At 43.3% G+C, this 12,661-nt stretch overlaps 1 protein-coding gene across 7 annotated transcripts; it reads right to left on the reverse strand.

Annotated features, from left to right (window-relative positions):
* Window positions 1–1,711: 1,711 nt before the first annotated feature.
* On the reverse strand, window positions 1,712–10,630 carry LOC123190769 (uncharacterized). Of its 7 annotated transcripts, none has more exons than XM_044603483.1 (13): window positions 10,113–10,630; window positions 6,879–9,091; window positions 6,482–6,787; window positions 6,311–6,398; window positions 4,831–6,201; window positions 4,549–4,761; window positions 4,364–4,456; window positions 4,163–4,246; window positions 3,588–3,975; window positions 3,430–3,487; window positions 3,164–3,216; window positions 3,021–3,062; window positions 1,712–2,035 (listed from the first exon to the last, which is right to left on the reverse strand). In XM_044603483.1, exons 2-5 carry the CDS (start codon window positions 7,559–7,561, stop codon window positions 5,512–5,514), a joined length of 1,767 nt encoding a protein of 588 aa, XP_044459418.1. In that variant the 5' UTR covers window positions 7,562–9,091; window positions 10,113–10,630; the 3' UTR covers window positions 1,712–2,035; window positions 3,021–3,062; window positions 3,164–3,216; window positions 3,430–3,487; window positions 3,588–3,975; window positions 4,163–4,246; window positions 4,364–4,456; window positions 4,549–4,761; window positions 4,831–5,511. The 7 variants fall into 7 exon arrangements, with proteins under 7 accessions (XP_044459418.1, XP_044459417.1, XP_044459416.1 ...); XM_044603482.1 differs by having other exon boundaries at window positions 3,588–3,960; window positions 6,879–9,159; XM_044603481.1 differs by having other exon boundaries at window positions 3,035–3,062; window positions 6,879–9,159.
* Window positions 10,631–12,661: the final 2,031 nt, after the last annotated feature.

Below are 12,661 nucleotides of genomic sequence, written 5' to 3' on the forward strand. Positions count from 1 at the left end.
GCTACCGCGCTACACCAGCGGAGCACCTACTGCTCGTCGGATCCGCCGCCGTACGCTGCATCCCCGACCACCAGCGCGCCGGATCTGCAAGAGCCCCCCACACCAGCCGCCATGAACACTCCACGCGCTGGCTTCCCGCACCACCCGCCTGGGCTAGAGAGAGAACGCCTCGCCGCCACCCTCCTCGAAAGCGCAGCGAGATTTCCCGTCAGCCTCCTCAGGTGACGGCGAGGGGAAGAGATGGTGGGAGGGGAACCGGCGGCGGCTGGCTTACGGTGCCACCCGAGCCGCCCCAAGAGGAGCGACGCGGGGGCTTGCGTGAAGATTGTCATACTCGGCTTTGGGAGCTTTTACCGTGATCCCGTGTTTCATTACTTGGCGAAGAGGAAAGAACTCAGTAACAGCCATTTTTCCAGTAGTGCAAAGGGATCAAATTTGACAGATACTCCCTCCGTTCCAAATTACTTGTCGCTGGTATGGATGTATTTAGATGTATTTTAGTTCTAGATACATCCATTTCTGCGACGAGTAATTTGGAACGGAGGGAGTACATGATTATATTTGGTGAATTGCCGAACATATATTAGATTCTGGACAAGATTAGGTGCAACTAGGACACTGTTAAGCATTTCGGGTTTGCTAGAGGTAGTAATGATCGAGTGGCCAACAGACGTGACCGGGGAATTGAAGAACCATTTGCAACAATAATTGAAGGAAGAGATGAAATGGAATGGGCAGAAGACAACATTCCAAATGTGCAGTTGCCCCAATGTCGAAACTCTAGCCATCGCCTTGCTGAGTGTTCATGGCCTGCAAGAAAGCAACTTGGTCGCGTGAAGGAGCAGGAGCTGGTCTCGGTGGTGCTTGAGGAGACGCCTGGAGGTGTTGAACCGGAGCGTACTGAGCCGTCATCGACGCATATAGTGCAACCGCGGGCGAAGCAGCGCCGTAGATGACTTGTGGCTGGTGCAGAGGGGCGAAGGAGTGGTGACGGCCTGACGGGGCGAGGACAGAAAGGGGCGGCTGCCACGGTACATCCATCGCTGAGAGAGCCATTCAGGGCCCATGGAACCGGCCAGTCCCTGGACAAGGCATGTCCATGGGTCGGCCTGCGGACGCCAACTCGGAGCAGGTGGAGACGTCGGGGCCGTGGTCGATCCGTCGATGTAGAGCCACCGGCGGTGGCCGATGACCGCTGCTGGTAGTCTACTGTCTCTTGCGTATTCGCACTACTAGAGACATGAGTTTTAGCCACCAAGGTGATCGGTTGCTAAAGGTACAAAATTGGTGGCTAGTGGTCTATTGGTACCAACACTACTTGGTCGCTTCGTGGTGGCTATAGTCTAGTCGCTATAGATATTGAGCGACCAACATTGAGAACCCTGGTCACTAAATGTCATACCAATAGCTACCAACCAAATCTGGTGACTAATGGCATCTAGGGACCAAGGGAGACTTGGTGACTGATGACATCTAGAGACCATGGACGACTTGGTTGCTAAAAATGTACAACAACCATGTACATGGTTAGTGGCTAGAGATATCAAGTGACCAGCCAAGGCTTGGTGACTAAAAGAATGTAGAGACCAACTACATGTTGGAGACTAGACATCTTTTGTAACCAAAAAATTGTAAACCTTGGTAACTACAGGCATGAGAAAGCAACTATATCATAGGTACAATATATTGTCACACGCTGACATTTGCAGTATGCAAGAAATCTCAGAATTTTAGACATTTGGCAGTTCAGAATCAACATTCAGAAGTTCAGAATCAACATTTGTAAACTTATGATCCAAACATTACATGCTAAACTGAATTTTGTTTTGCAAGTAGGAAATACCACTCTAGCATTTGCAAAGTACAGTACCACGTTTAGTACTGATCTGAACATATGATCCAATCAGTAAACCCCAATATGATCCAAACATTACATTTAGCATTTGTACACTGAATTTTCTTTAGATCCAACTAGTTTTCTCTTCTCAGTCTTTAACGCGAGTATTGCTTTCCGCTGCTCCTCCAAGGTCATCTCCTATATAATGGTGGCCAGAGCACATGTTATTTCATTAACAACACCAGACATAACAAACATCAGAAAGAGTGCAAGCATGCCAATAAACTAAGCTAGAGACACCAAATTGCCAGTCACTTGATCAACTTTGCCGTAGCTCAGAAGCTCAACAACATCACAGGAAGAAAAACTGCACACATACACAGGAAATACATTTGTACGTAGCTAACTCTGAATCACCTACCTACTTTGCCACCTACCTACTTTTAATTTCTACTATACATTTGTACATAGCTAACTCTGAATCACATTATTCTCCAACTCCCATGGGTCAGAAACCAATAACTATCCAATTGTCCACCAAGAGACGTCGCTGGATAATGAACTAACAAATCGTGTGAAACCAACATTAAGGAACATGGTCAGGTCAGGTCTAGCAAAAGTAAACAGACTGCATACGTGATTACATCCAAGACTTGAGCTAATCTACGTACACTTAATATTATCAGCGTCGCAGCAAACTAATCAAATAAAAATGAGCGCATTAAATTAACTTAAACTGGTGTTAATAACCAGAGTGCATGGGTGGTGGCAGAACTCGACTAAGCGAGAGTAAATGTGGTCAAGAGAATTCAGTCAGATAAGTAGATTGATCTGGCATTTTGAAGAAGCAACGGGGTGGATCTAGGTGCACCGGCACACCCAAAAATTCAGAGGCCAGTAGTGTTTAAGGCTAGCTAATCGTCAATGAAGAAATGGCAAGTTAACTAGTGCCAAGCCGTGTCATTCGCCCAAGACGAGAAAGACAAGCTTGTGCCGGGGATTAACTAATAGAATGACTAGGTAAGGCAGAGAATTAATCGGCAATGCAATGTGCCTTTCTTGAGATGTGGTAGCAGGCACGAAAAGCAGGGAAAGTGCAGCATTGAATCGTGTCGGCCAGGGGAAAGCACTGCAGGAGCGTGTTTGGTTGGTGAGGTAAACAACATAAAATAAAGCTAGCAACCTGATCATGAATACCTGGACCCTCCATCCGACACCAGAGAGCCTGTGATTCACAAATTTGGACCATCAAGATTAAGATCATGAAGAAATTTGCCAAATCACATAGTATTTTGATTGTTTGAAGGAGAGGCAAACTGACCATACCATTGCCATCAGAAGAAGAAGTTGGAGCAGGTCTATATCCTGGCCTCAAATGACTGTTGAAAATGTATACATGTATTACTAGCTATACATTGGAATTTGTAAGTCCATATATTCATGATGAGTATCTTCATTTTCTGTTACAGAATTATTAGCAAGAACTATCTTGATTAGAAGATCTCGATACCAAGTACACTGCTATATCTAAGCAAGCTGCAGGTGTAGGAGGCATCATCTAAAATACCAGAGCATGGGAAAAATAACATTACCTTGCAAATGATCTTGGAAAACTTGACATCCTTTCTACAGTGTTAGATATCAGCGAACCTGTGGCAGAAATTGGAATGCTTTATAAAAGGCAATATGCTACATGTATTTTCAGTGAATAAAAAATGCCAAAAATAGTTGAGATTGATGTGTTGCATACCTATTCCGTCAGATGGCATTGGCCACTCAGTTGTGAAACCTAGCCCTGTTGCACTAGTGCCGTCCATAGGAGGTGAAATGCCAACCAAGTTAGACACGACACTTTGTAGCCAATCGATCTTCTTCTGTTGAGCTTCAAGTTGAGATTGTTGAGCCTCAATTTGAGTTTGCTGCGTAGCAACAATCTCCATTGTAGAGGCCAATTCTTCCACTACATGCTGAGTTGAGCTTGATGCGCTTGAGTAAGCCCTTCTATTTGGTTTTGGTCCATGACCCCGACCTCTGACGTAACCCTATGCCTTACCTAGCACATGCTCGCAAATCTGTTGCTCTGTTAAAGGTACTTCACCCTCCTCTATAGGTTCCTTTTGCTTCTGCAACATTTCTTCCTGCATTAATAATTATTTGTACCTATATCATGCACATCTTCCTAATAATAGTGCATCATCTAGTTCTGCCATCACTACTACTTAAAAGTACAAGAACCATTTCTTGCTCTCTAGTTCTCATTTGTATCTAAGTATTCCCATTGCTTAATCTCTCTCAACAAAAATTAATTTGTTACATGGTACTTACATGTTTATTCCTGGCATCTTCTGATGCCCATCCCTTCTTATCACTAGAGTAACACTCCTTGTATAGTCTGATATCGCCACAATTCTGATAATACAAGATTCAAAGTCAAAAGACATGAATATAATAAGACAGCTACAAGTTTTGATATTCTGCTTTCACCACAATTGTGACACACGATAAAGATAAGTAATAGTGACTTACTAATTCATGTTGAACCGCTACAAATGACTTTGTTCCCTTCTTGTGAACATAAGGTAGGTTTGAGCGGTTAGCCTTCCCAATTGTGGACCATTTCTGCATATGGTAGTTTTTTGTAAACAAATAAGGCAGGGTCAAGTGATAAGATAGATGCAAAACTGTTGACATCCATTCAAAGACTACCATACCTTAAATTCTTCTGTTTCAAAATGATCACAGAGCCAAATCCAGTCTCCAACTCTATTATCAATAAGGGGAGGATATGGATTGCTTCTAGCATCATCACCAGATTTTACATAATGTTCATAACACTTGTGACGGAAACTTTTGTAGCTTGAAGAGAATAGCAGATCCACACAGCCTTTGATATGATCTTGGGTGAAATCAAGATTGAACTTAAGCTACGAAGAAAGAACTCAAAGTTAAAACTATACATATTCTAAGTTAGAAAGTTTGATAATCTTACATACCTTTAGAAGTTCATACAACGGCTCCTTATCATCCTCAGTCAGACTATGCCACCCGGCACGTTGGAATGGTGCATGGTACCGTGTAAGAAGTCCAATCTCTCTGGAAAGTAATTCATTATTTTCTCCAATAGGTCTTCTCTCTTCGGAGATGGTCAAGTTTAGTGGATGACCTGCCCTTTTGATCAAACGCTCCAAGCCCTTTCCCTTATTTATCCCACGTACCTTCCTGGATTTTGATGCTGAGGTACTCCCAGAATGTTGACCTTGAGATTGCGGGGCATTTCTTGGTGGCCGGACTGTTCGTCCAGGTCCCATCTGCCATAGAATTAAAAGAATGGAACAATACCCAGATTGTTTATATTAGGAAGATAGGGAAATCAGATTTGCTACGTCAACAGAAATAAACCACGAGTTACATAGTAATTAGATATATTGTGGCAACATAAATAAATCATAAGTATCAATAATAATTCGAAATAACCTGAGACAGGACATATATAGTCTAATATAACCTAAAACAAGATACATATAGTCTGATATAACCTGAAACAGGATACATATAGTCTGATATACACTGAAATAGAACACCATTATTCTAATATAACCTGACACGGGACACATGTAGTCTAACATAACCTGAAATATGAGACATATAACCCGATACAACACATAATTATTCTACTACTCTGGTTCCTCTTCAGAATTATCCTGAGAGACATGGCTCTCCTTCAAAGATGCCAACTCTTTTGGATCAGTAACAATTTCTGGTGCAACATCATGTCGACACGAGATATTGCCTTCAAAAGTTTCATCTATGGAAACATTGGTAGCTTCCTCCTCTTGAAATGCAATATCATCGCTAGCATCATCTTCATTGACTTGATTCCAAACCTCTGGATCAAAAAGATGGCGATGCGGAGCCTTCTGCACAACTAGCCAATCTCCCTTCAATTTTGTATCACGTACACAGAAGACTTGGCTCACTTGACTAGCTAGTACAAAGGAGTCATTTTGGTACCACTTGCTTCCTGTATTAACACTAACAAAGTCGTCATCGATCCTCACAGGCTTGTTACTCTCTAAATCATACCATTCACACTCAAATAAAGCAACATGTCGATCATTGGGGTAATCCAGGACATATATATTTTTAAGAATACCATAATATGTGATATTTTGCCCCTTATGTTGTCCCTCTGTGCATACACCACTGTTCTGACTTTTACGACCCTCTTCACGCTCCTTTGTCAAGAATCTAACACCACCAGCAATGCATCCTGAGAATCTGTGTACTCTCTTATGCGGTCCAATTGCCAATGCATACAAACAGTCAGACACTAGGGATGCTCCTTGGTTGCGCAGATTGATCACCTAAATTCCACAAGTAATGCATGTTAACTCATGGAAGCCATTGCCTGGATTGTTCTAGCATGATTGGCGAAGCCATTGCAAGTTAACTCAAGTAATAGCATGGACTTACTCTTTGGCGCAGCCATGAACCAAACTGTTCACGTTGCCTATTTTCAATATTATCTGCACCTTCAACCAGTAGGGCATCCTCATGCTCACTAGAAAGAAATGTCGAGGGATGAGTTTCTAACTAGTTGAGGATGTATAATTATAACTTAAAGTTTATAACATGTATACTTACTATAGGTATTCTTGTAGTTCCTCACAATTATTTAGCACATACCAAGACAAAGAATCATACTGATCTTGTGTTAACATAAGGTCATCCCTATGGCCAAAAGCACGGAAACTAGTTGAGAATACCGAGAAACGATCAAGTGGTTGTCTCTCCCCATCAAAGTTCCGCTCTTGTCTATTGAACCTTGTCTCAATTCCATGTAGATACATGGAGCAGAATGTTGAGCACTCCTTCATAACACAAGCTTCAGCAATTGAACCCTCTGGGTGTGCCCTATTGCTCACCATGCCTTTCAAAGTACCAAGGAACCTGCAGCCCAAATTTTCTTACTACAACACATTTTTACACACTAATAGAACTGTAAAGGGTGGAAGGACTAATGTTATGAAGAACAAGCTACCTTTCAACGAAGAACATCCATCTGTATTGTACAGGACCTCCAAGCCTTGCTTGTTGTGGTAGATGCACTGCTAAGTGCACGCTGATATCAAAGAATGCAGGTGGGAGAATCATTTCTAGTTTGCACAACACAATTACTATTTGTTGTTCCAACTTATCCAAGATATCCAGCTTCAATGTCTTGGAGCATAATTGGCGAAAAAAACTACCAAGCTGCAGAAGTGCATCACATATATCTTTGTGCAGAAATCCTCGCATTCCAATCGGGAGTATTCTCTGAAGAAGAATATGGTAGTCGTGTGTCTTCAACCCAGTTATTTTCCCATCTTTACTTATACCTTTTGATATATTTGCAGCAAATCCATCTGGGAAGCAAATAGATTCTAGGAATTGCAGAAACTCAAGTTTCTCATCTCTGGTTAATGTGTACCATGCATGATGCTTTTCTACGCTACTTCTCGTATCATTCAAGTGTAGATCTTCTCTGATATTCATGTCTTCTAAGTCCTTGCGGGCCTTAAGTGTGTCCTTGGACTTGCCATCTATGTTTAATAAAGTCCCGAATAAGCTCTCACAAATGTTCTTTTCAATGTGCATGACATCAAGATTGTGTGGCAATTTCATATCCTTCCAATATGGTAGCTCAAACAAGATGCTCATCTTTGTGAAATTTTTCCCTGGCATGTCCTTTGAAGATGCCTTTCTTTTCTTATTTCCAGGGTGTTTTCCGTATTTGAAGCCCTGGAGATGATCTAACTTCTGCAACAATTCAAAAATGTCTTTCCCAGATAGTTGTTTTGGTGGCAACGCTTTCTCATTCTTACCATTGAAGGCCTTACTTTTGCGCCACCTATGGCGAATAGGCAAGTACCTCCTATGGCCTAAGAAACCAATTTTGCTTCGAAGTGGTTGCGAATAGGTTCCATCTAGGCAAACAGGGGCATGCCTTGTAGCCCATTGTAGAATACCCAAATACTGAACCTAGTGCTGGAAGGTCGTGGATAGTCCATAGCAATATTGCACGCATATTGAAAGTACCTCCTTCAACAGCGTCAAAAGTAACAACTCCTGGATTAAATAATTGCTTTAGTTCTTCAACCAATGGCCTCAAATACACATCAATGTCCCTTCCCGGTGACTTCTTCCCAGGGATCAATAATGTCATGAGCAGGAAGGGCTCTTTCATGCTTCTCCATGGAGGCAAGTTATACACAACTACAATGACAGGCCACACACTATATGAGCTACTCATAATTCCAAATGGGTTGAAACCATCGGTGCCAACCCCGAGCCGCAAATGGCGAGGGTCTTCTTCCAGCCAGGGATATTTCTTATCCATATGTTTCCAAGCATCGCCATCCGGAGGACCCGTCAACACATTTGGTTCGACAACTCTCTTATCCCTATGATAACGCAAATCTGAAGCTATTTCCTTGTTCATGAACAGCCATTGTAATCTAGGGATTAAGGGAAAGTAGCACAACACTTTCTGAGGTACTTGCTTCCCCTTGCCCTTCTGTGTCTTCCACCTCGATTCCTTACAAACTGGGCACTCATCCTTGTCCTCATGCTCCTTCCAGAATAGAACACAATCATTTTTGCAAGCATCAATACTTTCATAACCTAGCCCTAGATCTCTCAACATCTTCTTTGCTTCATAGTACGTGGCTGGAAGCGAGTTACCAGCTGGCAAAGCCTCCTTTTGAAGCTTGAGTAACATGTCAAAAGATTTGTTGCTCCAATGGTTAAGATCTTTGAGGTGTACCAGCTTTAAAACAAAGGATAGCACCGAGTGGCCTTTGCAGCCCGGGTATAGCTCACGTTGTGCACTTCTCAGCAAGCCGTCAAATCTGGTCGATGACTCATTGGGCTCCGGAATGCTACCTCCAGCAGGATTATGGTTCTCTTGCTCGTCAACCCCAACCGTGGCTCTATGGATATCTCCTAGCAGATCTTGGACCATATCAAATCCATCAAAATCATCAAGATCTTCCTCATTTTCAAGTGACTCATCAACTTGGTCTTCATCATTGCTAACTTGTTCTCCATGGAATATCCATTTTGTGTATGAAGTTTGTATACCATACAATAACAAATGGGTTCGAACTTGACTGACACTCTGCTGACTTATATTCATACAAGTTTCACAAGGGCAACGCATCTTATCATTGCCGTTGTTATGTTGACAAGCAAAATCAATGAATGCATTCACCCCTGAAATGTAATCACTTGAAAACCTATCAGGCAACCTCATCCAACTCTTATCCATACTATATCTTTTCCTGCACAAGCACTCTACAAGTGAACCAAAGTACTAGAAATGTAAAATATAACAACATAACCACATTAGCTACAAATCATTATATCTGCCGGTAAACACCTCAATCACGAAAGGAATCAGGCTAGATATGTCAATCATTTTCAACCAGTCCACCCGACATGATAAACTAATTGATCTACTGAATTTCGGTTAAATCAGGCTTATATTTATCAAAATAACAATCCTACAGTACCCCATATATATGTCACATTGCCACTGTATTTTCAAAAGAAAACTTGCACTTTATCAAACTAAACACGCAGCTTGCTTATGTAATTATTTTATATGTAGTAACATTATACTAAAATATAATATCACAACAACAGCAGCCATGGAACTCTATAATTTTATACTAGAATTGTATACAAAGACAGTCTTCAAATATTATACTACAACATTATACAAAGACAGTCTTCACAGAACAGTATTTGAAGATAGTCATCACAGAACTGCATATCCTTTCTAAACATTGTACTACTAACATATACTACAAGTCCTGATGTTGTAAGTATCAATATGCAGTAACATTATGCTGTATATTTTACTACAAGCAAAACCAAGACTATATGTATATTATGGCCCGGTTGGGCACGGCAGTATTGCCATTATTCTACTACTCTGGTTTTGAAGAGGATAATCTAACTCTCAGGATAATCTAACTCTCAGTATTGCCATTATTCTACACAACACATCAACCGGACCAAGCCAATATTGACATTATATTCAAATCACACAACCGAACTCTACATGGTAGGCCAAGCCAGTTTCCAAATCACAAACGGTAAGCTACATGTATATTTTACTTACACATTTCCACAAACACTTGAAGTGCATGATCTAGCCATCAAGTACTCCAAGGAAATTAATGGAGAGACACAGGGAAGGAGGCAAGGACAGAGAGGAGATCAGTCTTACGGGTTGAAGCTTTTTCTGGTGTTGACAGTGAGAGCGAGATCTCGTTGGCGAGCTTGGGGCGTCGGTTCCTGCAGAGCTGGTTGGGGTTGGGGAAGGAGGAACCCTAGGCGCCCCTTCCCTTCGACCACGCGGCCGCTGCCGCCGCTGCTTCACCTCCCCCACGCAGCCGAGCTGCCACCACCGCCGCAAGGGACAAGCCTGCCGCTGTCGTCGCGAGGAACACGCCCGTCGCCGCCGCCGTCGTGAGGAACACGCCCGCCGCTGCCGCAAGGAAGAGCCCCCCCTCTCTTCTGCCGCGAGGAAAACGCCAGCCGTCGCGGGGATCGCGCCCTCCGCCTTCCGCCGCCCCCTCCGCCGGCAGGAACGAGTCAGCCACCAAGGAACGCGTCGGCCGCCGCCAGGGATGTCGATCTGATTTGGGGGATTTGGGGAGACGCTAGGAAGGTGACTTGCCTTTTTGCATACTAGCCCTTGGTTGCTATTTCTCCACTGGATACAAAGTCGTGAGGGTACAACACATAGGCCTATGGTGACCAAGGAACTAATTAGCTGGTTGCAATTAGTACATCTTCAGCCACCAAACCGCTTGGTGACAAAATATCTGGTGGCAAATGATATATTTTCTTGTAGTGTGGATTGGCAACTGAACCTGACAGGCTAACACACTGACACTGAACATGAGAAATGGGACGAACACCTGGCGGTCGTGGTTGCCCCGCCGGACGTGGCGCCGGCTGCAGCGACGGAGGTTGTTGAGGAGGAGCACCGCCACTAGAGGTGGTGCCTGGGGGGCGGTTGGTGGTGTAGAAGGCCTGCGGTCTGGAGCATCCCGCGCCTGATTCCCCTCTTCAAGCTGCAATGTAGTGTAGATCGCACCTCGGCGAACGGCGTCGGCGGAGAAGCACAGGGATGACAAGGCGAGTTTGTCGAAGTCTTCGCGGCTACCATTCAATAGCGCTTCAAGATGGCAATGGGTCCTCGAAACCCGCGTCCCCGTGGATTTTTATCCTATTAGAAGATGGGAATGGGCGTCTTTTCATTCCCGCCGGGCAGTTGTTGGGCACATTATACAACCCGACACGTTTCGTGGGTTTGCACCCGTTTCGCTAGTTCCCAAACCCGAAACCGGGCAAACCCGGCAAAATAAAAAAAATTACCAAGCACTGATCCGGTGCGGCCCAACCCAAAGCTACCGAGCCTGAGCGACCGAGCCCCCCACCCCAGTGTCGAAGGCCAAATCATCTTTGTTGCTGAAATGTGGTATCATGCTGCTGAAATACACTCTATATAGCTGTTGAACAATCTATTATTGTTTTTTGTTGAAATTTGCTCAAGTTATGCTGCTGAAATGTGCTTGTTTTGTTGCTGAAATGTTATTCTTTGTCGCTACTATGTTTATTTAAATATTTTCATTTTCTCATGGGTTCCTCGTGGGGGACAGGTGGAAAACTAGCCCCGCACACGATGATGAAAAAGGGGACGGTTTTACGATTTTCTCGTACGAATGGGTTTGAGAAGGCAAACCAGATGGGTTTCATCCCCGGGGACGGAGCCAGGATTTGATCATAGGGGGGGGCGGAGACAACGACACTAGAGATTTTTTAAGTTAACACGCTTTCCACTAATTTCTTAACAGAATTAACCACCTGTTACAGTGATAAGAGGAAAAGGAGAGCAAATATGAGCACTAATAGAAAGACAACGACACAAGAGATGTAGATTTGTCAAATTTTATTAGTGACATTTTTTATTAGGAGCTTGCATATCAATTAAATTATGCTTGAGCTATTACCTTGGTTCTTGGAATCATCATATTCACCATTTCCTTTAAAGGGGCATGCTTGGAAACTTAACCACCTGATGCAATCAACAAAAATAATTATTAGATATCATGATTCATGTATTAAAAATTACAAATGTTTGAAAATAAACAATTCTTGCTTACCTCATAGCATCAATGGAAGTCTTTAGCCTTATTTAGGATTAGGCTGGTTCACTTCACTAGATTGTACTGTAGCATCATGTTCCTATGGTTGATAGCTTGAACCAACTGGTGTGAAAAAAAATGTATGGATTCAGCTCTTTTTCTCTTCATGTCTAAACAAGCACAAATAAATAAATGAAAATGTTATACTTGATGATTAATGCTTATAATTTGTATGATTATATTTCTATAGTTTTTAAAGGCATGAACCAATCTGATGTGAGAATAGATTACCTTTTTCCCTTGTATTATTGCCGCTCAGCCGCCATGTGTTCGGGCCGCCGGCAAGGGGCAAGGGGCAACCGACAGCGTGTCTGTGGATTAGCGCAACGGCGCTTCCCTGTCTCGGCGTCCCCTACCCTTCTCCACTCCTCGATAGTGGCGTGATGGAGAGATCTGATCGGAGCGGCCAGCAGATAAGTCTCGATCTCAGCAGCGGGCGGCGGCTTGGAAACGAACAGACTACCTCTAAGCGATACATGGACTCGTGCTGTAACTAACATGGCCTTTTTGTTTTCCACGATGCCCACCTTGGCATGTTAGTGCTCCATATCCAATGGGCTGT

The sequence above is a fragment of the Triticum aestivum genome, chromosome 2A, assembly GCF_018294505.1.
Source record: "Triticum aestivum cultivar Chinese Spring chromosome 2A, IWGSC CS RefSeq v2.1, whole genome shotgun sequence".
Lineage (NCBI taxonomy): Eukaryota > Viridiplantae > Streptophyta > Magnoliopsida > Poales > Poaceae > Triticum > Triticum aestivum.